A 26,631-nucleotide genomic window follows, 5' to 3' on the forward strand; every position below is an offset into this window, starting at 1 on the left:
ATTTCAAATAATGGCTTCTCTCCTTGCCCCATCCCGCCCTCTCCAGGAGCCCCGTCACAAGTGGGCAGGACGTCCCGATGTGGGGCGCACCCTGTCCTCCTCTTGCGCTGACTCTCAGGCCCGCGGAGGTTCCCTGTCCATGAGACCGTGTGTCCCTACGAGGCCCTGGGCAGGCTGGTGTCCCCGTCTGAGATGCTGGGGTGACCCCATTCGCGGGCGTCATGTTGGGTAGGGTTCACTGCCCTGTGTCGGTGTTGCCTGTCCTCTGCGCACGCTTGCCGGGGTAGGTGGGGTCTCCCCGGACGTGGACGTGCGCAGGACCTCGTGTGGCGTTCACGCAGGCTGCCCCGGGCCCGCGTCGTGATGGAGTCGCAGGGCCCGGGTCCTGGGTCTCCTGCCCGTCTCTATACTGTCCTCCCCACTTCATCTCCTGACTATGCAGTGCTGCCTCCTTCCTTACTGGAACGTTGGTGAGTTGACGCATGACCTCCAGGGCCTCCTGCTCCCACCGCGGGAGAGGAGGGCGGGGGAGGACAGTGTCCCCAAGCCCGCTGCCAGGGAGAGGGCAGCAGAAGGCTCGGGGGTCTCCCGTTGGCGCCTCCAGGCCGCACACCCGAGTCCCGTCCCTGGGGAGTTTGCATCTCAGCCCTGGTCCCCGGGTTTGGGCAGAGCCAGGCTGCTGGTGGCCGTGCGATGACCAGCGGGGTGGTCACTCTCCATCTCCAGGTCTGCTGGCTTGGGACAGTAATAGTGTCTTGATGGGGATTGTGGAAAGGATTCGGTGCTTCACACAGGTGAACGCAGACAGGGGCGTGGCCACCATGGGGGGTCTGCAGTGGGGCTGCATGTTATTACCCTGTGTCATCCTTGTGGCTCACAGTCATTGTTCATCTGAAAATCCCACTGATTTTCTGTCAGGATGCTGAGCAGCCCACCTAGGTGTGAAGGACTTGGGACTCAAATAGCCTGTTTTTCTATTTTAATTGAAGGGTAGTTGCTGTACAGTAGGATATATGTTGCAGGTGTACAATATGGTGATTCACAAGTTTTAAAGGTTATGCTCTATTTAGGGTTATTATGAAATATGTGCTATATTCCTCGTGTTGTGCAGTATATCCTTGTAGATTATTTTATATATAATAGTTTGTACCTGTTAGTCCCTTGCTCCTATACTGGCCCTCCCCGACACCCCTTGGTAACCATTACTTTGTTCCCAGAATCTGAGTCTGCTTCTTTATTGTTATAGTGGTTTTGTTGTTGTTCAGTAGGACTCAGTCATGTCCGCGTGTGCAATCCCATGGACTGCAGCACATCCAGCTTCCCTGTCCTTCACTGTCTCCCGAAGTTTGCTCAAACTCGTGTCCACTGAGTTGATGTTGCTATTCAGCCATCTCATCCTCGGTCATACCCTTCTCCTGCCCTCAGTCTTTCCCAGCATCAGGATCTTTTCCAATGAGTCAGCTCTTCACATCAGGTGGCCAAAGTATTGGAGCTTCAACTTCAGCATCTGTCCTTCCAGTGAATATTTAGGGTTGATTTCCTTTAGGATGGACTGATTTGACCTCCTTGCAGTCCAAGGGACTTGCGGGTTGCTGGTTTGTTGTAATTTTTAGATTCTTCACGTAAGTCATATCATACAGTTCAAGTAGCATATTTCAGACAAGTCTCTTTCAAAGTACTGAAAAGATGAAGTCCTAGGTGCTGGTCACACACATGGGGTCAGCTTTAGACCTTTGTCTTTCAGGACACACAGTTTTGAATGATGAAGTCATTCTTTGCTGCAGGTGGTTCTGACAGCTATTTAACCTGTGTCCTGCCCTGCTTCCACCGATGCCTGGAGGAAAAAGGCTAAAATTGGCATTCTAAAAGGAATTCTTTATATCTGCATAGGAAAAAATAGATGTTTAAAAGGCAAAAACATCCAAGGCACAAGCTTCCAGTTGGGAATCTAGCCCTCAGCATTCCGTTATGGCATTTCCAAAACAGAGTGTAGTGTGTGTTTCACTTCAAACAGCTTCAGAGCCGTAGATTCCCCTTCCCCAGCCCCTAGAAAGGTGTAAATCTTCAAAGCTTTCTTGCAGTTGTCTTCCATTTTTTCCCCCCTTGCAGACATTATTTAAAAAAGTATAATAATTGTAAAAGAAAGAGATGAGAGCGGTGGTTCCCCATGTCAGAAATACTCTGGCAGCTTAAAACAGTGCCCCTCCCCTGCTGTGAAGTGGCGCTTTCTCTGGTCAGGCGTGCAGCCCAGTCCTGGAGTTTTAGGAGCTCCCTAAATGAGTTTGCTGCATAGCCCCGGCCCATGTGCACCTCCTGAAACACACGTGGTCTTGCAGGCCCCAACCCCCAGAGTCCCTGATTCAGTTGGTCTAGGTCTTGGCTAAAATTTGCTTTTTAAGGAGTTAAAGCAAAGCCTGTGCTGTCTGCTCATAATTGAAAACCATAGGACTCTAAGGTTCTAGTTAAGAAAGTGGGCTTCTGGACCAAACTGTCTTACTGCATTCAGGTCTTCCCATCGCTTGCTCTGGGACCCTGACCATCTTGCTTCATTTCCTCATGTAAACCATGGTAATCATACACACACAAATTCATAGACATGCCTAGCCCAGAGCCTGGTCTAAACACGTTCATGGCATTGTTTATATTGGAAAAACATATGTTGGAAGGAGGGTGGGTTTTATGTAATTGCATCTATGATGTTTTCTATGTTAAGGTTTATTTTTTAGTTTATTCTGATTTTGGTATGTACTTTAAATTAAAGTTATAATTTCACTGACATTACCAGAGTTCTTTCTTTGCCTGCATGTGTATGTGCTCAGTCGTGTCTGACTCTTTGCGGCCCCATGGACTATAGCCCACCAGGCTCCACTGTCCATGGGATTCTCCAGGCAAGAATACTGGAGTGGGTTGCCATTTCCTTCTCCAGGAGATCTTCCCCATCCAGGGATCGAACCTGTGTCTCTTATGTCTCCTGCATTGGCAGGTGGATTCTTTACCTTTGTGCCACCAGATAGCTTTACTAATGTCCATAGAATTACTGTATGATTAAAAGAAATCATTACAGTCCTTTTTTTTTCCAATTAAAATCTTATTTTAATTTAAAATTTTAAAATTTTATTTAAATTTTTGGTGGGTTTAAAAATTCTTAAGAGATTTTGTCTTTTATTATCTTTCTTGGATAATAAATTCTTGGATTTTCATAAATTTCATCATGCTTTGGTTTCTTTTTTTTTTTTTGACAAATTTCCTGGCTTCTGCTTCAAGACTGGGTTCACATTTTTCATTAAATTTCTTTTTCCTTTTGTGGATGGTGCAAGAATCGTGGCCTTACTCCTCCAGTTGTTTCTCCTACTTCCTGTTACCTCTCTCCATGACGGATGGTATTCATTGACCTAATTGTCCGGAGACTGTTCTTGTATTAATTTCCTCCTCGACCAGCTATTGAGGCCAGGGATTGTTTTTAATTTTCGAGTGGCTGAGTTGTTGCTTTTTACACGTACTTTTAAATTTCTAGTTGTGTTGCCTTTGGCTCTAGCTCTGGGCGGGTTGGAATGGTGGTTGGCCCTCCCTGTGTCTGCCCTGGGACAGGTGGAGTCAGGTCTGTGCCTTTATGTGGCTGGGAGGAAGGAGTTCAGCACAGGTGACCCTTAGTTCAGAGATCTTGACGTGTTAGCAAAAGGCACTGATATTCCTTGTGGCTTAGTATTTTTTAGAATTCACTGGTATTTGTAAATATTTGCAGATGCCCACTTTTCATACATATTCATGAATTCTCTTTCATGATGCAGAGTTGTATATTCTTTTTATCCCGGTTTGATTCCTTCTTTTGCCTGAAGGGGTGAGCACATGTGTCCAACAACAAACACTTTTTCTCCATTTCTTCTTGTAGGTGTCAGAGTTTTGGTTGGTTTGTTGGCTTTTAACGTAAACTTTTTACTGAAGCACAGCATCCATTTTTATAATTTAAGATTGTGTGGATTTGTTATTTGGAGAGTGAAGACCTAGTACTGCTTTGTGTATTGCTTATTATGCTTTTACCTTTGGGGACTGGTGTCTCTTTGTTTTAATTATACACCTCTATCGTTGCCGTCACCGTTGTTGTTTTGAGTGCGTGTTTTGTTCTCTGTCTCTCTGTCTCCCTTTTCTAGCTCTTTTTTTAAAGCTTTTCAATTTCAATTTGCCCTGGGTATCTTTTTTTTTTTTTTTTACATTGGAATATTTTTGTTTGAAAAGAAAGGAATTGGACAGTTGACGTTTATTGCTGCATGTCCTCCATCTTCTGAACCAGTTGTTTCTGGTTTGAATGCTTCTTCATCTGCCCATTTTCTGTTTTCCCTTTGATGTTTCAAGTATTATTAGTTTCCTTTTATCCTCTTATTGTGATGTAAAATGCTAATATTCTCCTTTCAGTTCTGCAAGTGATTATCTTAATATATCACGAACATTGCTCAGTTACATTGTTTTCCGAGTAAGGAGCAGGCTTTCATGTGAGGTACAGATTTCGTTTTAACAAATCCTGCAGTGATTTATTTTAAGATTTGAAGCACCTCTTTTCGATTTTTTAAAAAATTTTAAAGTTTTTCCAGTTTTACTGAGATATAATTGACATATAAAACTAAGTTTGTTGTACCATATAGTTATTTGACTTGTTTATTATGAAATGATGACTACAATTATACTATTTAGTTTTATACTATCATATACATCATATCATGATGCTGTTTAACCTTCTAATAGCCAACTAGTGGGTTTCCCTGGTGGCTCAGCTGGTAAACAATCCATGGGCAGTGTGGGAGATCTGGGTTCAGTCCCTGGGTTGAGAAGATCCCCTGGAGAAGGAAACAGCTACCCACTCCAGTATTCATGCCTGGAGAATTCCATGGACTGTATAATCCATGGGGTCGCAAAGAGTCAGACACGACTGAGCGACTTTCACTTTTTTTCACCTAGCCAACTAACAGTTGACATATCCTTCTTGAAGCCCTATGGTGTGCTGTCTAGGTGTGGTAGAATTCAAGGCTGAATTCTTGGATGAGGAGGGGTTTAATAATGCCCCACAAGGAATTTTGGGTGAATGTCCAGCGCTGGCTGTCACTGTGGCCAAAGGTAACAGGGCAGTAAACTTGGACCGTGTGCTGAGGGGTCGGCCGAGGCAGGCACGCTGACTGTTCTGAGGGTCCTGCAAGAGGGATAGCGTTCGGGGAGAGAGAAGAGAATGTATGAAGCAGATGCTCTGGAGAGTATAAACATTTCTTGTGGACATGTAGTAGAATTTCCCCACAGTATTAAATGCACATCTTGAATGTGTGGTGACCTAAACATAGAAAGGGACCGTTTACACAGTCGGGATTCAGGGGTCCTGGGAGTGGCCGGTTGCCTTAGGTGAAGGTGTCATGCTCTTTTTCTAGGAATGGGTCGGAGATGGAGGTAGACACAGTGAACATTTCTGGAGCTGATGCCTGGAAGGAGAGGCGCTGGGGTGGGGGGATGGAGCAGTCGGAGGGCAGCTGCCTCCAAGCTGCAAAAGGACAGCCCATGGACACTGGAGGTGGGCATTGACCACAGGCCCCATCCTGACCCATTTTCACATTCTGGATTGCAACCCATCGTTGTGCCTGGAAATCAAGTCAAGATGAAAAGCATGTTTAATGAGGAAAACAGAGCAGAAGAGAAGTTTCAGGGTGGACTGCGTGGAGGCTCCACGCTGGCTGAGCTAGGCTGTCTGGGTGCAGGAGCCATCCAGTGTCTCCCACAGTTGACCTTCTCATGTCAAAGTCACCCTTACGGCAGGGGAGCACAGAACACCTTACCGCTCCCGTGAGCATCACGTGTAGTTGTGACCTGAAAGCCGTGAAGCATCACTTCATCCGCATCTGCCGGAGTCTCCAGAGTTTCTGGTGGGAATGCCCCATGTACTTTCCAGAAAACGTGTTATTGAGTGCAGCATTTTTCAATTTTATGACCATTGTATCATTTTAATTTAGTACACATTGCCCTAAAGTGGAAAAAAAATAAACATGAAATGCAGAGAACAAAGCCATGTTCAAGTTCAGCTGCTGGGTTCATCCAGAAGTGTAAATATTTACAGTATTAAGAAAAATGTTGACTCAGGAATCAGCAAACTTTTGACTTTGCCTGAACTGTTTTTCTGAACTACAGTCCAATAAGGGAAAAAGTGCAAGTTGTATGAAGAGGAGTATTTGAATATTTATCACAAGTTCAAAACTCAGTCAAAATGTGGCATACATTATTTACATTGGAATTCGTGCAAAAGAGGACTTAACTTTCAGAATTAAAGGGTTGTATGGAACTGTGACAGTGAGCAAAACTTGCCAATGAACCCCTTGAATCGAAAAAGTGAGACAAGAGTTTGGTACAGTTTCTTAGTCATTCTACACCTGTTATTGAGAATGCCTTTTATCATCATAGATACACAGTTGCAACATCAACCTGCTTTGGAAGTTGTTCCTGCTTATCTGTATAAGCACACTGTTTTTATTAAATCCACTGATGATTTAAAATTTAAAGTCTTTAATGTAGCACAGTCTATCAGAACTTCTGTGCTGTTGTAGGACATTTAGAAGAAACGTTTTCTCAAACTCCCAGACATAGAGAACAGACTTGGGGTTGCAGTGGGGAGGGATGGATTGGAAGTTTGGGGTTAGCAGATGCAAACTATTATATATAGGATGGATAAACAGTGTCTTACTGTATAGCACAGGGAACTATATTCAATATCCTGTGATAACCATAATGGAAAAGAGTATGAAAAATAATATATATAAATATGTATAATGGGATCACTTTCTGTACGGCAGAAATCAATACAATATGGAAGATCAACTATACTTTAAAAAAGAAAAAAAGAAGATTGAGGTTGCCTGTCCAGAGATGGTACAAGCTTTTCAGTCTCCATGAAAATAGGATAATATTAGAACTTTTAGTCTTTGTCAGGTATGGGTGGTAAGATAATTTTTATGCAGGACTTGCTGAATGGATTTTATTTCACCTGCCAGACAGCTGGGTTATACAGAATTGCAGAACTGAGAAAGTGTATTGTTGGTCGAGACACATGGAAATGTAAAAACTTGACTAAAAAAAGAAGTATTTGGAATCACTACTTTATACATCCCCAAGCTTTAGCATCCTAAGAAATTCTGCCAACTCTATTGGTTATATTAAAAAAAAAAAAATAGTGAAAGTTGTTAATTTTATTAAAGGAGGCTCACTGAATAACCAACCTTTCAGTAATTTTTTGCAACATGGGGATAAAATATAAAAAACAAAATTTGCCATTTCAACTGTTTTTAAGTGTGCAACTCAGTAGAATTCATAATGTTGTGTAAACATCACTGCTATTTCCAGAACCATTTCATTATCCCAAATGGAAATTCTGTGCCCTTTAAACAAACCCTCCACCTACTAGACCCTGATAGCTTCTATTTTTTGTCTTTAAACTAGATATTAACTCATATAAGTAAGATCATACAGTATTTGGACTTTGTGATTGGCTTATTTCACTTACCATAATGTCTTTAAGTTTCATCCATGTTGTAGCATGTATCAAAATATCATTCTTTTTCAAGGCTGAATAATAGCTCATGGTCTGTTTATAGTAATTTTGCTCGGTCAGTCGTCTGTCAGTGGACATTTGGTTTAGTCCCATCTTTTGGCTCTTGTCAATGGTGCTGCTTTGAACATGGGTATATAGGTACTTCTGATTCTTTTGGGTGTATACCTAGAGATGGAATTGCTGGAACTTATGCTAATTCTATGTTTAATTCTTTGAGGAACAGACATGCCCTTTATTATGGAGGATGTACCAGTCTACATTTTTACTAGCAATTCAGAAGGGCTCTAATTTCTCCACATTCTCACCGTATTTATTTTTATGGTGTCTTGTTGTGGTTGGATTTGCCTTTCCCTAATGACTGATGATGCGGAGCATCTTTTCATGTGTACTGATCATTTGTGTATCATCTTTGGAGAAGTGTCAAGTGCTTGGCCCTTTTTGTATTGTGGTTGTATTATTTTGGATGTTAAGCCCTTATCAAATATATCATTTGTAACTAATTTTTTTCCCTTTCTGTGGGTCTTTTCACTCCCTTGAGAATGTTCTTAGTGCAAAAGTTTTTAATTTTGATGAAGTCCAGTTTCTGTGATTTTCCTTTTTTTGCATATGCATTTGGAGTCATGTCCTGGAACTCATTGTCAAATCCAGTATCATAAAAAATTTTCCTTATATTTCTTTCCAAGAGTTTTATAGTTTTAAGTCTTTGATCCACTTTTAATTAATTTTTGCTTGTATGGTAAGGTAAGAGTCCAACTTTATTCTTCTGCATGCGGATATCTAGTTTCCCGGAACCAGTTTTTGAAAAGACTGTCCTGTTCCCCATTAAATGGTCTTGGGACCTTTATTGAAAATCAGTCCAGCATGTGTGTGAGTCTTTATTTCTGGTCTCTCTGTTGTGTTCCATTAGTCTGTGTGACCTTATACCAGTATTACACTGTCTTAATTACCACAGTTTTGTAGTAAATTTTGAAATTAGGAAATGTGAATCCTCCAACTATGTTCTTTTTCAAGATGTTTTTGGTTACTTGGGGTCCCATGAGAATCCTTAGGAATTGTAGAAAGATTATATTGATCTCTGCAAAAATGCCAGTGAGATTTTGGTAAGGATTACATTGAATCTGTAAATTGCTTTGGATAGTGTTTTCATCTTAGCAATATAAAGTGTTTCAACCCATGAATACATAATATTTTCCCCTCAGCATCTTTATATTCTTATAGCAACATTCGGTAATTGTTGATAATTGATGCACAAGTCTTTTGCCTCCTAGATTAAATTTATTCTTAATTATTATTGTTGCTATTTTGAATGGAGTTGTTTCCTTGATCTCCTTTTCATTGTTGGTGTTTAGAAACATGTGATTTTTGCATGTTGATTTTTGTATCCTATAATCTTGATGAAGTTATTCATTAGCTCTAGAGGGGTGTTTTCGTAAGTGTGTGTGTTTGTAACTGTTAGGGTTTTCTGCAGATAAGATCATGTCCTCTGTGAACAGAGATAACTTTAGTTCTTCTTTTCCTGTTTTCCTTTTTCGCTCGATGGCCCTGGCTAGAATTTCCTGTCGCTCGCTCAATAGAAGTGATGAAAGGATCATATGTACCTCGTTTGTGATCTTAGAGGGAAAAGCTTTCCATCTTTCATCACTGAATTTGATGTTAGCTTTGGGTTTGATACATCTTATCGGAGTCCAGTTAATCCAAACCTTTTGCTATGTCTAACTATGGTTTTCTTTTCCCTAAGAACCTACTCGACAGAGCTTATGGAATATATATTATTCTGGCTGAGAAGCAATTCCATCTGGCAGAGTCTTTCAAAGGTGGCATTTAGGTAATAAAACTGACATATTTAAAATTTTCAGCATTCTTAACACCCACTAAATTTGAAACTTAAGGGGAAAGTCATATGTTTCTGTTTGCTGAAAACATCCAGGAGTTCCTGAAGGCCTGCAAAGCAGGGCAAGCGAGACATACTGAGTGAGCTGGGGAGAGAGCGGGCAGTGCCAGCATGAGGAGGCAGGGGCCACGGGGCAGCCTGATGGTGGAGGGTGCAGAGAGGGTCCTCGAGGGGCCAGGAGGACACCGACCCCTCCCCTCGGCCATCGGGAGGGGGTGACCCCAGGAGGGTGAGGCTGCAGTCAGGGTGGAAGGCGGGAGGGGTGTTGGGGAAGGGCCGGGAGGTGGGCAGGCCGTGCAGGCAGGCTGAATGGTGGCCGATGGAGCCGTCAGACCCATGAGGCCGTGTGTTTGTGGTGGGGAGGCCCGAAGAGGCATCCCAGGTCCTGGGATCCTGCTGCCAGTGCTTGGGGTGAAGAGGTCACGGCTGTCTAGTGACACTGCCCATGTATGTGTGTGTGTATAAGGAGACGGAAGGAGTTGGCTCTATTGATAGTCTTATGGGCAAGTCAGATCCGTGGGGCAGGAGTTTGCTGCAGCCTTGAGGCCAGATTCTTTCTCCTCCAGGAAACCTGGAGTCTTTGCTCATTTACGGTCTTTGCCCTCAAGGCCTCCAGCAGATGGGATGAGGGCCACCCCGCTGTGCTTGGGAATTCAGGCCAAGTGACTGCAGATGTTACCATGTCTCCAGAATGCCTTTGGAACAAACCCACTTTGGAGTCTGATCAAAGGGCTGGGTGGTAGAGCCGGGACAGAAGGGCACGTGAGACTGACTACCACGGGGCGGGTTGACTCACGGAGCTGGGGGAGCCTGGAGGCCTGCGGGCCGTGGCTTCCTGCGCAGGCTGCCGGCAGGCCGCCTGCCTCACCCATCTTGCTCTGGGGACGAATTCTCCCCCCGACCCCCCACCCCTGCCATCTTGTTATCACCAGGTCTCCCCAGCCCAGCGGCCTCTCCTGGGTCATTCTTGCGTTTCTGTGTTGATTTAAAGAATCCCAGAGACCTTGTGGAAAACATAAATGACTTGTGGTAAATGTTACAGGTTCAGGATGCTTCTGTTCTTCTTAGCTATGATGACAGTTGGCTGGTGTTTTAACAATTTGGGGTCTGTAATCGTTTTCTAGAACCACCATAACAAAGAACCAGAGACTTGGCGGCTTAAACAACAGGACTTTGTTTTCTCGTAGCTGGAGGTGGGGAGCCTGAGGTCCAGGTGGGGCGGGGCTGCTCCCCTCCCCCTCCGGGGCTGCTCCCCTCCCCCTCCCCCTCCCCCTTACGTGTGTGTGGCCGTCTTCGCCCCTTCCTCTCGTGGTCCTCCGCTGTGTGCATCTGTGTCCTCATCTCTTCTGTTGGCTTTGGGTCCACAGTAATGCCTCATTTTAGCTTAGTTACCTTTTTAAAGACTGTTTTCCTCCAAAAACAGCAACATTCTGAGGATCCTGGATGTTAAGGGCATCAACATATGACTTTGGGCCAGGGGACACAGTTCGGCCCATAACTGGATCTTACCTTGATGTTTTTGCTGTTTTGACTGGTGGCATTAATATCCCTAGGGCTTCCCTGGTGGCTCAGTGGTGAAGAATCCAAAAGCAATGCAGGTGATACGGGTTCGATCCCTGAGTCAAATGGAAGGGATTGGCTACCCATCTCAGTGGTCTTACCTGGAGAATTCCACGGACAGGGGAGCCTGGCGGGCTGCAGTCCATGGGCTTGCCAAGAGTCGGACATGACTGAGCGACTAAACTATAATAAATTAACATCCCTAATTTTATGCCCTGCCTAAATCATTCAGTTTTCCTCTGAGAAGCTTCTGTGAGTCTTTTAATTCTGACTTCTGGAAGATTGAGCCTGTGAGTTGAAGGAGAAACCTGAAATGTGAGGAGCTCTGTCCTGGGAGGCTTTCTGGTGTTTCTGGTCTTGCCCAGTCTGTCCTCTGTGTCCTGCGTTCCGTCCTAACCTTCCTGTCTCGGCTCACCCTCTCTGTGGGCTGTTTACGGTGCTTCTGTAATTTCTTTTCCGTGGGTTTTCTTTCCTACATGTCAGTTCTGATGTGAAGGCTCCCAGCATCTGTCTTGGGTAGATCTTTGAAGGCTCCCAGCATCTGTCTGTCTGTCTTGGGTAGATTTGCCTGCAGTCTTTCTTCCAGTCCCCTTTTTTTTCCTGATTTTCTAACTTTTCATTAAGATAAGTGAACCACTTTTCTAAATTTTTCTTCATTTCTCTCAAAGTAAAGCCACTTCAGGGAAATAAGTCCTTCCAGGCCCCAGAGGATTAGATGAGAAAATGGTTTCTCAGCTCTGGTTCCTGGTTTGCTGGTCACTGAGGCTCCGGCCGCCGTTCACTGAAATGCAGCCTGAGCTGAGCTGTCTACTGGAAGGGGACGCCGGACACCTGCCTGTGCCTCGGGGAACCTGTGGGCAGAAGGGTCCCTCCAGGTGGCCCAGGACAAGGGTGGCTGTTGGAACTGTCTGGCTTTCCCTCATCCGATGGGGTGAGGACCCCTTTGGGAGTCCTGTCTCTGTGGATGTGGCTGCGGAAAAGCCTGTTGGGGACTCAAGTCCTGCACAGTCAGACAGTGTCTCTCTGCCGGCGCTTCCTGAGAGCTTTGCCGCAGAGCAAGCCTGTCTCTAGTAAGCACATGCTTCATTTGTGGGGAGTGAGACCAAGAAGGGGCATTTACGGCTCTGTGTGGCTTATGGAAAGAGGGCTGTGAGCCCAGCAGCCCAGAGTGGATACTGACTGAACCATCATGGGTGGTGGTGATTGGTGAGGGGCAGTCCAAGGGGCCTTCCTGGAGGAGGTGACCCCTGAGCTCAGTCCTATAGGGCCGTAACACTTATAGCGGCCTACAGAGCTCAGAACAACACTCTTCTTACTTCTGATGATTTCTGAGAGAGAAGAATGGTGTGAGGGATCTTTCTGACCCGAGCGCTGGTTTCTCTCCTCCTGCTGCAGTCCAGAGTATGACCTGTAACAGTCTTCTGTCTTCATGGAAATGAAACTCTGACTTTTGCTGAGATGTGTGCTGCAGAAGGCTGTGTTAGATGGCCTCTGGTCTGTGAGTGTCAGGTGGTGGGTCCCCGTGCAGACCAAGCTGCTGTGCCCGCCTCCCTTCTGCCCCCCACCCCTCGTCCTCTGCATTGCTGGGGGGGGGGGTGGGTTTTGTTGGGGTCAGTTCTGGAACTCTCATGGACCGTCCTGTATGGATCAAACCTATGGTCTGTGCCGCAGGAGATTAAAGAGAAAGCTGGGATCTTACTTCCCTGCCTGTCTGGGGCTCCTTGTTGGAGCCAAGTGTGCACTTTCATGGAGCTGAAGTCGCTCTGGCTCCTAGGAGGTGGCACGTCTCACATCCGTTCCAGAGGCTGCGGCTGTGAGTGTTGTTCTCCCAGGCTGTCCCTGTAGGGAGCGTGTTGGGTCTGTGTGTGGTGGTTTAATGCTGCCGAGAGGGTGCCTCCTAGGGTTAGGGTTGGGGTTCTAGGCTGTGGCTGGTCAAGGCAGCATTTACATGGGTGGTGCTCAGAGGACCTCAGCAACACCCGCCCCTCCTCCCCACAGGCTAAGCAAGTCCTCAGGCTGCTTTATAACTGCCCGGGGAAGAAGAGTCAGGTGACTCATGGGGCCTGCTCAGCGGGCAGCATTCAGTTCCCTGTGGGGCTCACCCCTCTGAGCACCTCTGCCCAACAGGCCCTGTGGCCACAGGTCAAGCTTCTGGAGTTGGGGCCAGTCCCCTAACTCGCCCAGGATGCAGGTGGTGTCCAGGTCAGCCCCTTGCCCCTGAGCCCCTGGAGAGCAGTGGGCCTGCCCTCTGTCTGGGTTTCTCACAGTCTGTCTCTGTTCCAGGTCCCGTGCAGTCCATGTGGTTTGAAGACCGCGGGAAGGAACCGATGGCTTTAGCAGGCGGCCCAGATTCCTTCCTGCACCATCCGTACTACCAGGTAGGGGGGCGCGGACGGCGGACTCTGACAGGGGCGCTGGCCGAGGGCCAGGGCGCAGGCAGCGCTCATAACCTGCCCGCCCATCCCTGGCAGATGAGTGAGGAGGTGCTGGGTGGGGCTGTGGACGCGTCCGGCACGTCTGCACGGCCTTGCTTCCTTGCTCTGGGAGGGTTCATCTCTATGGCCATGGCATCCTTTTCTGCAGGGTTTTCATTCAGGTGCACACTTGCCCACAATGAAGCAGGCCCTGTGTTGTTCTCTGCTGGGCCCTAAAACTCCAGATGGCGACTGGGAATGGTGGCAGGCTGAAGGAGAGACAGGAGCTTACGGGGCGGGAAGTGGGACAGAGGAGCTTCTTGGCCTGGCAGTGACCTGCCTGTCACAGATGGGGCCCTTCTCACCCTGAGAGCGTCAGGCAGCCTTCGTGGGGGAGTGGGTGTCCCCCAGGCCCCTCTGCAGGGGCTCTATCAGTTTCCTGTATGTGTCTCCTGAGGCAGGTTTCCGCTGGAACTTTTGCTTTATGGTGTGGATGGGCACGTTGGAGCCTTAGATCTTTGGATTGAAGAAGAGAATTAGCATTTCTCCTTACGAGCCTTGCAGCACATAAAGCACTTGAATCATCTCTTGGCCTCCAGTTCCCAGCAGGGTCTTAAGTTTTGAAGTCCCTTGATCCGATGTTTGCACTTCTCTGAGCTGGTCTCTCTCTCCCTTGGTCTGTGACATCCTGTTTAGCTGTGGTAATGATGATTTGCATATAGCATCATGGCTGCAAAGAGGTGTCTTTTTGATTTGTGTGCGTGTGTGTGTCATAGAGAAACAGGTCTTGGAAGAGAGACTGGAGACTAGGAATAGACTGGGAACAGGATCCGCTGTAATCACTGGATTTGAGACAAAGCCACCACCAGTTTCAAGTGAGAAAAGAGGCTCAAGCCTCAGTAGAGCCGTGACGTGTGCTGGTGACCCTGGGCGTGCTCAGTGGGTGAGCTTTTCCAGGCCCTGTCCTCGCCTCCTGCGGGACTGTTTGCTTGGTCTTAAAAAGGCCGGGTTGCCTCACCCTGTTGATTGACACTCTGAGCTGCCTCCGCGGCTCATGGTTTCAACCCTCACTTGGCCACTTAGCTTTGGCCGATTGTCACCCAGCCTACTTCCTTACACTTGGCACCAGTGCTCCCAGGAAAATGGGATCTTCAGGGGCAGCCTTCCCCCGGGAAACAGGCCTGAAAGTTCGCTGAGTGTTCTGTCCACTGGTCACAGAGCAGACCGTAAGGGCTCAACAAGGCACAGGGAAGGAGCCACCTGAGGCCCGCTTAGCTCATCGCCCTGGCATCTCAGACTTCCTTTGGTCCAGGCGGAGACGGCAGCGCTGCCAGCTGCAGCTGGTGCCCGGCTTCTCAGACTTGTGAGGTGTTTGTAGTCAGCGTCCCTGTTGCCCGCGGCTCTCTGCAGGAGCCAGAAGGAGGCGGCCGCACCGTGGGCCTGCCAGCAGACCCTGTCGCCCCGGGGAGAAGTGCTCGGTCACGCTGCTGAGTGGCTTCCGCAGGCGCTGTTGCGCTCTTGTGAGTCCGGCAGGCCGGCTTGGCAGCTCTTATTCTGTGTTCCTGGAAAATCAGCTGACAGTTCCAGAATTTCTCAGAACATGGGATGATTTACAGTGCGTTCAGTCTTGAGTAATATGTCGTTACAGCAAAGAGATAAATCTCCAAGTTTTTATAGAGAGGAGTTTCTTTGTACGATCTTCAGCAAACAAGCAATGTTCTCATTCTGGCTGCTCAGCCATCACTGTGGCTTCTGGGTTAGGTGCGGCTTCAGTAAGTCAGCCGCCGCGCAGTGTCTTCTGGACCCAGAAGCACCAGGAGGACTTTGTGTATTTAACTAGCCTGCTTCCTGCTTCAAAGACGTTGGCGGCAGGTTGGTGGGACTCGCGGGGGGCCTGGTGGAGGGGAGGTGAAGGGCTTCTCTCCGCAAGGCTTTGAGCTGTGGTATTGTAGTTCTGTGGGCTCCGGGGAATGATGGGATGCTTCAGGGGCCCTGCTGGTGAAAAGGGGTGAGAGACGTCGGGGTGCTGTGGGACTGGAGGAAAGGTGTGGGAAATACCCAGTAAGGGGCCAGCCCCGTCTTAGGTGCCCACCCAGGGTGGTTACCAGAATTCCTTGGTGTTGACTGAACACCAGCTGGGTGCCATGTCAGTGCTGGGGGCCAGCTCTCCTCCAGCAGATTCATTCCTGGGGCTCCTGACTCCTGGTGAGGGAGACAGTCCCGGGGAAACTGGTATATGAGATCCTTGTGAGTAATGATGGTGATTCTTAAGCAAGTAAAACCGGACAGTGGGAAAAAGATGCCAGGAGGTCAGGGAGGCCCCCCGCCAGGGTATGCCTGGAGCTGGGGATGGTACTCTGGCCTGGCAGAGCCCCTCCGGGGCCAGCACCCCTGGCCTGCAGAGCCAGGGACGGGAATGGATGTCTGTCACTCAGGAGCGAGAGGTCTTCAGTGTTGGTGATTTAGTTGCTCAGTTGTGTCCAACTCTGTGCGACCCCATGGAACCCTCCAGGCTCCTGTGTCCCTGGGATTCTCCAGGCAAGAATACTGTAGCGGGTTTCCATTTCCTTCTCCAGGGGATCTTCCCGACTCGGGGATCCAACCCACATCTCCTGCATCACAGGTGGATTCTTTACCAACTGAGCCACCAGGGAAGCCTGAGAGGTCTTTTAGGCTTTTTAAATAAAGGCCCACAGCCCACTGTCTGCAATTCTAAAATCTCCAAACTTCTGAACCAAGAAGTTTCTTTGCTTCTCATGTCTCAGAGAATCCAGCCTGATCAGTCAGGACTGGGTCCCTTAGGCACGTGAAGGGCTTGGTGACAGGGCCACCCTGGACCCTGTGTCATCTTTCTCAAGTCCAGACCATTCTTAATTTCCAGCTGTATCCTCCAGGGTGTTGATAAAGGGGTTACGCACCTATTATGAGATGTATTTTATTTACTTATCATACATAAAAAGACATTTGCTGTGCTTCAAAACACACACACACACACACAAAAGACTGCTAGAAAATAGAATGAATAGAATGTTGAGATGTTATGTAGAAACAGGACTCTTAAATGTAAATTTGAGATAAGATGTTAAGATTATTGGCACATCTCCAGATATTTAATCCAAATATTTATTTCTAAAAGTTTATTTTATAACTTTTTTCCTGATTTTTGATTTGAAAACACATCCACCTGTATTAGAAGTAAAATGTTGTAGAAGCTGTCCTTGTGATCTTTCTCCAAAGACTCTGTTTGCTAGTTGTTGTTGTTTAATCGCTAAGTCATGTCTGACTCTGTGATCCTGTGGGTTGTAGCCCACAAGATCCCTCTGTCCATGGGATTCTCCAGACAAGAATACTAGAGAGGGTTGCCATTTCCTCCTCCAGGGGATCTTTCCGACCCAGGGATCAAAGCTGTGTCTCTTGCATTAGCAGGCGATTCACTACCACTGAGCCACCAGGGAAGCCCCTGTTTGTCAGTAGAGAGAAGAAAAGCAGCCTTCTGTGATGGCTTCTCTTCCCCTCCTTCTCTGTTGGTAGGGTAATTTCATAAATGCTGTCCCAGCCCCACGTCTGTGCAGATTGCTTCCTTGGCCCCATTTCAGTCGTACATTCCTGAGCCTTCTGATGAGGCGCCTCCCTTTGCAGGGCAGAGGTTGGCAAACCACAGCCTGTGGGTCATATCTAGCCCCTGCCTGCTTTTGTAAATAAAGTTTTATTGGAAAACGGCTATATTCATTTGCTTATATCTTGTCTCTGGCTGCTTTGGGGCCTCACTAGCAGAGCTGAGCAGAGCCTGGCCCTCCCAAGCAACTCCTGTTTTAGGACGTTGATTAGTGATAGGAGTTCTGGGCAGACGGAGACCAGAGTGGGCCCCCTTGTACCCGCCTGTGACCCCCTTCACTGTGGGGGCAGCGGGAGCAGCACGCAGCCTGAGTGTGAGTGTGAGCCTGAACGTGAGTGTGAGCGGGAGCGTGAGCCTGAGCGTGTGCGTGAGCGTGAGCCCTCGCTCGCCAGTCACACAGCTTTGAGCCTGTGGCTGTGTTCACATCCGGTTCCTGCCTCTGGAGAAGCCGGACGGTGTCATCTGTTATGCTCTGGATTTGGGCTCATTCTCTGGAATTAATTCTGTTCCCAAAGTTGGTCAGTGTCACTATTTTTTTTAGCCAGAGTCATCCTGTGGCTTCTTTGTGTTTTATCTTACACACGTGTATTGGCAAAGAGATTGTTTCACTGGACTATATTTTCTTTAAGAAATCTGTGGACGGTTCCTTCCACTTGCCATGGTGGGAGAGACGGATGCAAGGATGACTTGAGACCTCACTTATTTTTACTTTATGAGACTCTTCCAGTAGATAGGACCTTCATCTAAAGTGGTTTTTGTAAATCTTTGGAGATTATTTCTGGATTTAGGGACAACCACTGTTTAATAGAGATGTTTTTGTGAGGGGAAGCTGGCGACTGGTGAATGCGATGGTGGCTGGACCGGTGGGCATCCTGCATCATCTCTTCAGGGAACCTGACCCTCACCCCTCAGTGGAGGCCGGGTAACGGGGAAAGGAGTCAGCACTTCTGTTGACTTGTCTTGGGTTCTCTTCTTTTACCTTCCACCAACCACTGGAGACACAACCTTCACGGCTTCAGGATACCCATTTTACAGACTAGAAAACCAACGCACTCACTGTGCACTGGTTCTCAAACCAAGGACCTGACTTGGATTTTTCTAAGGAGGAGTCTTGCCACAGCTCTGTGAGGTGAGGCCTTCATTTTCTCCCCTTTTCAGATGAGGATTGCGAGGCAGGGAAGGCCGTTACCCCACCAGGTGGCCGGTGTGTTTTTCTCAACACTCCTGTCGATGGGGGCTGTGAGTGTTCACGTTGTGGGGACCACACGCGTCCCACTCTCTGCAGAGCCTTGCAGTGATGCGACTGTTTGTGTCCTGGGGTTCTGCACTCACTGAACTTCCGTGGTCCTAAAGTGCCATGAGATAAGATTGTGAGTGCCGTGAGGGTCTTAGTTGTGGCACATAGTTGTAGCATGTGGGATCTAGTTCCCTGACCGAGGATTGAATCGAGGCCCCCTGCATTGGGAGCTTGGAGTCTTAGCCGCTGGACCACCAGGGAAGTCCCTAAAGGGTCAATTTTAATGACAACTTTTCATTCAAAGTAAAGATTGTCACATATCCTCCTTAATATGGATTGGTTGGAAAATGTTTGAATTTCAAAATCATAAAATTGGAGGGGTTTCTTAGAATCAGTGAAATACTACAAGTACATAATAAATAAAAATTAAGAAAAACTTTTTATCATGGGGGGACAGACTTGCTCTGTTCTGAATGTTTTGTTTGTTTTACCTAAACCTTGTTTTCTGGAAGAGGGTTGGCTTCAGGTCTTATATTCCTTCTGAAGGACTCACAGAGCTGTATTTATTGAATACCTTCTCTGTGTTCTTGCTGTTCTCTGTCTGGTGCATGGCAAGCATGGTGCATGGGTTAGGCTTCTCTTTTGTTTAGGGGACCAGGGCTTAAAGCAGCTCCCAGCTCATGTTGCTGGTACCTGGTAGACTGGGGTGGGGTCTGTGGGTCAGGGTTTCCCTGCCCTGTTGCTTTGCTTCTCCTGGGCACCTGTGCTTGGCTGGACAGGTGTGTGATGCCTGCCTATAGGCTGATCGACTGACTGAGGGGCTGAATTTAATTAATACTCTGTCAAATGAGATTTCACAGTCCAACAGAAAGGCTACAGGGCTGGGACTTGGGCCAGCAGAATGATAAGTTGTCAGGGAGAGGGCAGGACCGCTTGGGGAACGATATGTTGGGGCCCTGGGTCCTCATGGGCTGCTCAGTGTTGGGGTGGCCTGGTCTCTGATGTCAGCCCCTCAGCCACCTGCTCCCCTGACGCGTGGTTGCTGCTGTCCCAGGACAGAGCCTGCTCACCGGCACTTGCCCTCTCTGGGGTCAGCTGGATTGTCAGCATCATCCGCATCATCCCGTGGGACCTGGGCGGCCCTGCTGGGTGTGGCCCGACGACCCACCTGGCTTGTCCGCTCCTGGCCTTAGTCACCTTCCCGCCAGCTGCCACTCGCTGGCTGTCAGGGCACCCTACTTCTTCATGTGTCCCCGTGGATGGACCTGGGCCCCGGCGAGCACGCCTACTTCCTCACACGTCCCTCTGGTCTCAGGTTAACGCGCCATCTCTGCAGGAAAGGGGACTAGACCTCCCCAGCGAGGTGGACAGGGGTCACGGTGTGTCCGTCATAGACCCAAGCACCACCTGCTGCTCTGCCTTGATCCACACCGTTGCATTCTGCCCCCGTGACCTCCACGTCCAGCCCTGCGTTGGTCTCACCTGTGTCCACGTCCATGTGGAACCTCAGGCCTGTTTCGCTGGAGCAGGCTGGCTGTATTGGAGGCAGGGTGGCTGGCTCCAGGCTTGCCCACGCCCTTGGTTTCCAGTGTGAAAGCAGGCTCTGGCCGCTGCAGGGAGACCACGGCCCTCGTGTCCACCCAGTGGCATCCTCCCCGGGGCTGCAGATCAGGGGCTGTGCTTGCCTCCTGCAGCCTGTCTGGTGAAGGGGGCTCGTGGGGCACCGAGGCTGCAGGCAATTTCTGTGACTCTGACTAGTCTGAAGACAGGACCATGGGCGGGTCCTGACACTGCGTTATAATATCTGATTGTGGCCCGTTGTGCACACAGTGGTCCTGTTAACTACTGGTTATTCTTGGAGATGAAGTGCGACGTGTCTCTCTGTCCAGTCTTAAAGGTGATGGAGTGACGTGGCACTTTCCCCGGCTGGGTTCTGAGTGCTGAAGAACTTCTGTTTGCTTGGCTGCGAAGGGAGGAATAAGTTGGTTACTTTTGCAGGTGCATCAGCCCAGCAGCCAGAGGACGTAGGTAGGTTGTGAGCACGCGGACAGTGCTTTGATGGACGGAAATTTTGACAATTGCAACTGTTTTGTAAAAATGGCGCCTTTGGGCAGCAGGAAGAACCTTAAAAGTACTTTTATTAAAGCATATGGATAATTTTAACACAATTTCCTGTTTAAGTGTTTGGTCTTTAAAGTGGAGCCCTGCCAGCCTGCCCTGTCCATGGGATCTCCCAGGCAAGAATATTGGAGCAGATTGCCATTTCCTCCTCCAGGGGATCTTCCCAACCCAAGGACTGAACCCATATCTCTTGTGCCTCCTGCATTGGCAGGCAGGTTTATTTACCTCTGTGCCACCTGGGAAGCCAAAGTGGTAGCTAGTTTAAATTACATTCTTGCATCCTGTGGGGAATTTAGCTTGTAGTGCGCCTCACCGTGGCCTGCATGAATCCTTGTCTGGCTCCTGGTTACTTCTTCCTCTTTGCAAAAGTGTCCTCTGGCCCTGGGCCTTGCCTCCCCTGCTCCCGCCACTGCCAGTTAGTAACCCAGCAACGATCTTCACACTCAACACTCACCTTGTCACTTTCCCCAGCATATGCTAGATACTTTGCATGTTTTGAAGGAGACTCTAGGAATGTGGCAACTAGTCTCTTAAAAATTATTATTATTATTGTATTATAAACCAGGGAGAAACGAAAAGTGTTTGAGGTTACTCTAATTAAGATTAGCATTATCAACATCTGCGAGATTTTCCTGTAATTGATATTTAAGGAAAACTCTTACTTAATTTTCTGTCACTTTGCTTTATTTTTTCTGGAAAGGCAAAAGGGAATCTTGCATTTCTTTTTCTGGCTTTCAGCTTTTGGGGCGTTCTCCTGGGCTTGCTGACACAGAGGGAAGTTCTATGAAGATTTTCGTGCCCCCGCCACTGGGCCCGGGAGGGAGCAGACTGTCTCCACCAGTTGCTTTCAGGGCCCCGCGAGCCTGCTTAGGAGAAAGAGACTGGGCTTAAAAAGCAAATTAAAAGAAAAGAAAAAAACTGTAAAAGGAGCATAAGCTTATAGCAAAAAGACAACATTATTATTGGTAGAAACTTGTAAAGTAGCATAGAAATGTAAGAAGCTGCATCTGAAGTTTATCTCACAGGGAGACCAGCCTTCCTTGCAGGCGTTAAGGTTGGTCACAATCAGGATGAAGATACTGAGTGCACTTTGCCCAGGCTGCCGCCTGGCCTGGGCAGAGGTCCTGGGTCCATGGCGCCCTTGACACCTGTGCTTTCTGCCCTGCAGTCTGTTCAGGGCCCGTTTCTAGAAAGTGAGGTTTTCCCTCCAGTTTTATTCAAATTGCAGCTTCCTCCCCTACTTAGGGACTTCTCTGGTGGCTCAGACGGCAAAGAATCTGCCTGCAATGCAGGAGACCTGGGCTTGATCCCTGAGTCGGGAAGATCCCCTGGAGAAGGAAACCGCTAACCACTCCTGTATTCTTGCCTGGAGAATCCCATGGACAGACGAGCCTGGTTGGCTACAGCCCATGGGGTCACGAAGAGTCGGACACGACTGAGCAACTAACTCACTCCCCTACTTAACCTACTCTAGGTTTTTCTTTTGGGGCTTCCCTGGTGGCTCAGACGGCAAAGCGTCTGCCTGCAATGCGGGAGACCAGGGTTCCATCCCTGGGTCGGGAAGATCCTCTGGAGAAAGAAATGCCAACCTACGCCAGTACTCTTGCCTGGAAAGTCCCATGGACGGAGGAGCCCGGTGGGCTACAGTCCATGGGGTCGCAAAGAGTCGGACACGACTGAGCAACCTCACTTCACTTTTCCATGGAGCCACCCTCTTCAGTTATAAAGGAGTAAACTGCACTGAATGTTTATTGCTGACTGTTTATTTTCTCCAGATAAAATGTAAACACTCAGAGGCAGGGTCTTTACTTTAGGTGCTGACACGCTGGCCTTATGATAGAAGCTCAAGGCATATCTGTGGAACGGTTGAGTCTCTTTGAAGATGGACTGTGTTTCTCTGACGCTCAGGTGGCCAGGTGGTCAGGCAGCCTCATCTCTGAAGCACTGTGACTGCTGCCCTGGTCACCGTGTCACCCAGGAGAGGATTCTTTCATCCCCATGAACTTAAAGACATCAGTCACTCATCACCGACTTCTTTTCTACCTGTGAGCTTTGAAGAGTGGTTTCCAGGGCTGATCCTCAGAGTGGGTGTGGTATGTTTTGGGTTCCAGCAGACTGGGTGTGGATGTGTTGATAAAACCTGCTTCGTAAGGAGCAAGTTCTCAGACTGAACCAGGGGCGCAGAGTGAGGATGGGGTCTCTGGGCTCATCTTCTTTCTCCCTCCTGGTGTGTTACACATGCACGGTGCTCACATCTCAACTTCCCCTCCAGTCTCGGTTCAGGGCAGGATGTGGTGCGGCCTGGCCTTGGGGTGCTGTGTGGCCACAGGGAGAGCCTGGGTGGACACTGAGCTGGGGGGCTGGGTTGCCGGGCTCTGGGTCATTTCCAGTGTGGATTAGACAGTGTCTGAGGCCCCCTCTCATGTCTGGCTTAGGCACCAAGCTGATGGACTGCCGAGCGGCCTTCACTGAAGCATGTCTGGGGCCAGCATTTCAAAATAAAGATGTTTCAAATCTGGCTCATCCTCCTGTTGCCCAGACTGGCCTCTGCTCCCCTCTGCTGTGTCAGCACCGTCCCCGGCCCCTTCCCCCCAGAAGGCCTGGGCCCTTCCTGTGTCCCCCCTCCATCACATCCTTTTCTTTGCATGTGGTCCTGGCTCTGGTTGGGGAAGCCCCGTGCTGCCTGCTGGCCTGGCGCTGGGCCTGCCAGGCTCCCTGGAGACCCTGGACTCCCCTGGGGGGTGAGGGGGGTGGGTGCACTGGGTGCTCTGGGCTGGGTGGCTCGGCTCCCTGCAGGGTCGTCCTGGCCATTTGGAGCTTGTGTGGTGTGTGGTCATGGCCTGTGCCTGCTTCTCTTGGGTCCTGCCAGGAGCTGTCGCCACGGCATCTGTTGGCCTAGGACTTGGTTTTAGAGGAGGAGACCTCAGGCAGTGGTGTCGAAATACGGCTTCATCAGATGCTGGGGTGAGGTTTGCTGATGCCAGAGGATCAACCCTGCAGGCCTGCTAACGGGGAATGGGACTTGGGACTTGAAGGGAGGGCTGGGGTGAAGAGTGTTTTATAACCTTGGTGTTGGGTAAAGAAGGGCTCTTGCAGGGTCTGTAGGTTCTCTCTGCCCGGGTGCATTTTACATTTGTGATGCTGTGTTTCCACATGTGGTGCCATTAACACACACACGTGTCTGCCTGCTTTCATGGGTGTGACTCCCTCGGTGACAGGACCGGGAGTCACAGTCCGGCTGCCTGATGTCCTTGCCGACAGCCAAGCCTGGGGCAGCCCCACCGCTCCTGGGGGTTCATCATGTACATCTGCCTTCCCAGGGTGACGGGATGTGTGCGGCTCTGAGAGAGCTGGGGGCCCTCCATGCGTCCCACACCCATGCACGTGAGGCTGGGATACAGGAGGTCGCCACCTCCCTGGGGGTCGAGAAAGGAGTTGGCATTTGTTTTGTGCGGGGACTGTTTGTGCCTCATCTCACAGGGTCTTCCCAGCAGACCCTGTGAAATGAGTCTCATTGTCCAGGGACACCGCAGCTCGGGGACGTCTGGGGACGTAACAGCTCAGACCCAGCCGCTGGAGCATGCCAGGGGTCGGTCCACCTCCGCTCTCCCTGTCCCAGAGCCCGTCCTTCCCCCTCTCCCCACCTTGGGCATAGTCTGGGGGGAGGGGTTTGAGCACAGCCTTCCTCTTGTCTCCTCTGTGCTTTATTTTCAAGCCTTTCCATTGCTTTGTCTTCATGGGGGCTCCACTATCCAGATCACTCCAGTCCTCTGTGGGGGGGAGCTTTTGGGGCTCCACTATCCAGATCACTCCAGCCTTCTGTCGGGGGGAGCTCCCTGGTGCTTCCTAGAAGGTTGGTCGGACACTGGGGTGGAGGGAGAGGGGGGAAGGGGGTCAGCGTCTTGTCTGCTGTTGATCCCATCAGTGTAGTTTTCATCTCCAGAGATCAGATCTGGTCTTTGTACGTCTTTCATTTTTTTTTCCTGACCAGGTCACGCTTTCCTTTCCCTTCCTGAGCACATGGACTGTATTTCCCCCGAGTTGTTCTAATACCCCTGTCTTCTCATGCTGTTGTCTCTGACACTTCTATGTCTGTTTCTCTGGGTTGATTCCTCTTATCATGGTAGATCTGATTTTCTTTTCACGCCTGGCCCCTTTTGATTGGATGCCAGGCATTGTGAATTTTACATGCTTGAGTGCTGACTTTTTTTTCTTTCTAGGGGTATTCTTTTAAATGAGGCTTCCCAGGTGGCACTAGACATAACAGACAGGGTTTCAATCCCTGTGTCGGGAAGATCCCCTGTAGGAGGGCATGGCAACCCACTTCAGTATTCTTACCTGGAGAATCCCGTGGACAGAAGAGCCTGGCAGGCTACAGTCCTTGGGGTCGCAGAGCTGGACATGACTGAAATGACTTAGCAGCAGCAGCATTCCTTTAAATATTTGGGGGATTTGTTGCAGGAACAGTTAGGCTTCTTGGAAACAGTTTGATCCTTTTGAACCTTGCTTTTAAACCGTGTTAGCTGGCCCTAGAATCACTTTGGGTCTAGGCATAATTTGTCCTCTCTGTTAAGGCAAGACGCTTCTGAAGACGTGATTTAGTGTCTCGTGTATAAGGAGATTTCCCACCTGACTGGCACGAATGCAGACTTTGCCCTGCCCTGTGTGAGCTCTGGGACGTGTTCTGACCACTTCTTTCTTTGTTTTTAATGGAGGATAATTGCTTTATTCTCTTGAGAGTCTCTTGGACAACAAGGAGATCAAACTGGTCAATCCTAAAGGAAATCAGTCCTGAATATTCATTGGAAGGACTGATGCTGAAGCTGAAGCTCCAATACTTTGGCCACCTGATGTGAAGAGCGGACTCATTGGAAAAAACACTGATGCTGGGAAAGATTGAAGGCAGGAGGAAAAGGGGGTGACAGAGGATGAGATGGTGGGATGGCATCATCAACTTAATGTATATGAGTTTGAGCAAACTCCTAGAGACAGTGGAGGACAGAGAGCGTGGCCTGCTGCAGTCCATGGGGTCACAAAGAGTCAGACAGGACTGAGTGAAAAACACAATTGCTTTACAATGTTGTGTTGGTTTCTGCCATACCGCAACACAGATTAGCCATAATTATATGTATATCGTCTCTCCCCCCTTGCATCACACTCCTCTAGGTTGTTATTAGAGAAATGCAAATCAAAATTACAATGAAGTATCACCTCATACTGGTCAGAATGAGGTGACCATCATCAAAAAAATCTACAAACAAATGCTGGAGAGGGTGTGGGGTAAAGGGAACCCTGTTGCACTGTTGGTGGAAATGTAAATTGATACAGCCACTATGGAAAACAGTTTGGAAGTTCCTTTATAAATTAGGAATAAAATTACCGTATGACCCAGCAACCCCACTACTGGGCCTATACCCTGAGGAAACCACAATTCAGGCCCGTGTGCACCAAGGCTCCTTGCCTGCTGCTTTCTGGGGGGTCTTTCCTGGCCGTGCCTGCTCTTGGACGCCCTCTGCACATCTCCAGGACCCTCCTCCGGGCTGTCCCCTCCTCTCTGCCCACCTCTCTGAGCTCTGAATTCATCCTCCTTAGAGGGGCCCCCAGGCACAGTGTGCGATCCCTGCCTGGCACGTGACTGGAAACTGGAGAGCCCTGGGCGGGCTCCCCACATCTGTTTCCCCTCCCTTGGAGCTGCTATCCTGTGCTGCCTGTTGTCCAGTATAAGAAACAGGCAGCCTGTTTTTGGTTTCATTTTTTGGTTATTTCAGAAGACAGGGTATATGTAATCCTTGTCCATCTTGGCTGGAAGCACAGAAGTCTCCATAATTTATTTTAACCATGGTTCTAGGAATAGAGCAGGCTTGGTACATTTGTATGTAATATACAGAATCAGCTTCAGAGCGGAAAAGGTGTAGAGGTGCCATGTGGTCCAGAGACGTCACATTATCGATGAGGAACCAGGCACGGCCCGTACAGTTATTGCTGAGGATCAGAGAGTTGGTCAGAGCAGCGGTTTACAAGCATTTGGCTCACACCACGATGAGACTTCATTGTGCTTCTCCTGGCCAGTGCTGGGGTTGGGACCCCGTGACCCTGCGTGCTGCAGGGCGGGCCAGGTCCAGTCCCATAGAGGCGAGGAGCCTTTGAACAGAGAAGCGAGTGTGCTGTGCCGGGGACCTATGCTGCCCCTTCACTTCTGTCCTGGCCGCTTTCTTGGCA

At 48.9% G+C, this 26,631-nt stretch overlaps 1 protein-coding gene across 10 annotated transcripts in view; it reads left to right on the forward strand.

Annotated features, from left to right (window-relative positions):
* Nucleotides 1–26,631, forward strand: part of GRB10 (growth factor receptor bound protein 10) — a 217,528-nt gene that overhangs the window by 57,142 nt on the left and 133,755 nt on the right. For 6 of the 10 annotated variants that reach the window (XM_043872860.1, XM_043872867.1, XM_043872858.1 and 3 more), the window contains one exon: nt 13,308–13,402. The exons of 1 other annotated variant lie outside the window; for it this stretch is intronic. In XM_043872860.1, the coding sequence (XP_043728795.1) occupies nt 13,322–13,402 (81 nt within the window). In that variant the 5' untranslated portion in view covers nt 13,308–13,321. Of the gene's footprint in view, nt 1–9,375; nt 9,399–13,307; nt 13,403–15,159; nt 15,311–26,631 lie in introns of those variants that run through there. 3 more of the 10 variants (XM_043872863.1, XM_043872868.1, XM_043872866.1) reach the window with 3 other exon arrangements.

Source organism: Cervus elaphus, chromosome 18, assembly GCF_910594005.1.
Source record: "Cervus elaphus chromosome 18, mCerEla1.1, whole genome shotgun sequence".
Lineage (NCBI taxonomy): Eukaryota > Metazoa > Chordata > Mammalia > Artiodactyla > Cervidae > Cervus > Cervus elaphus.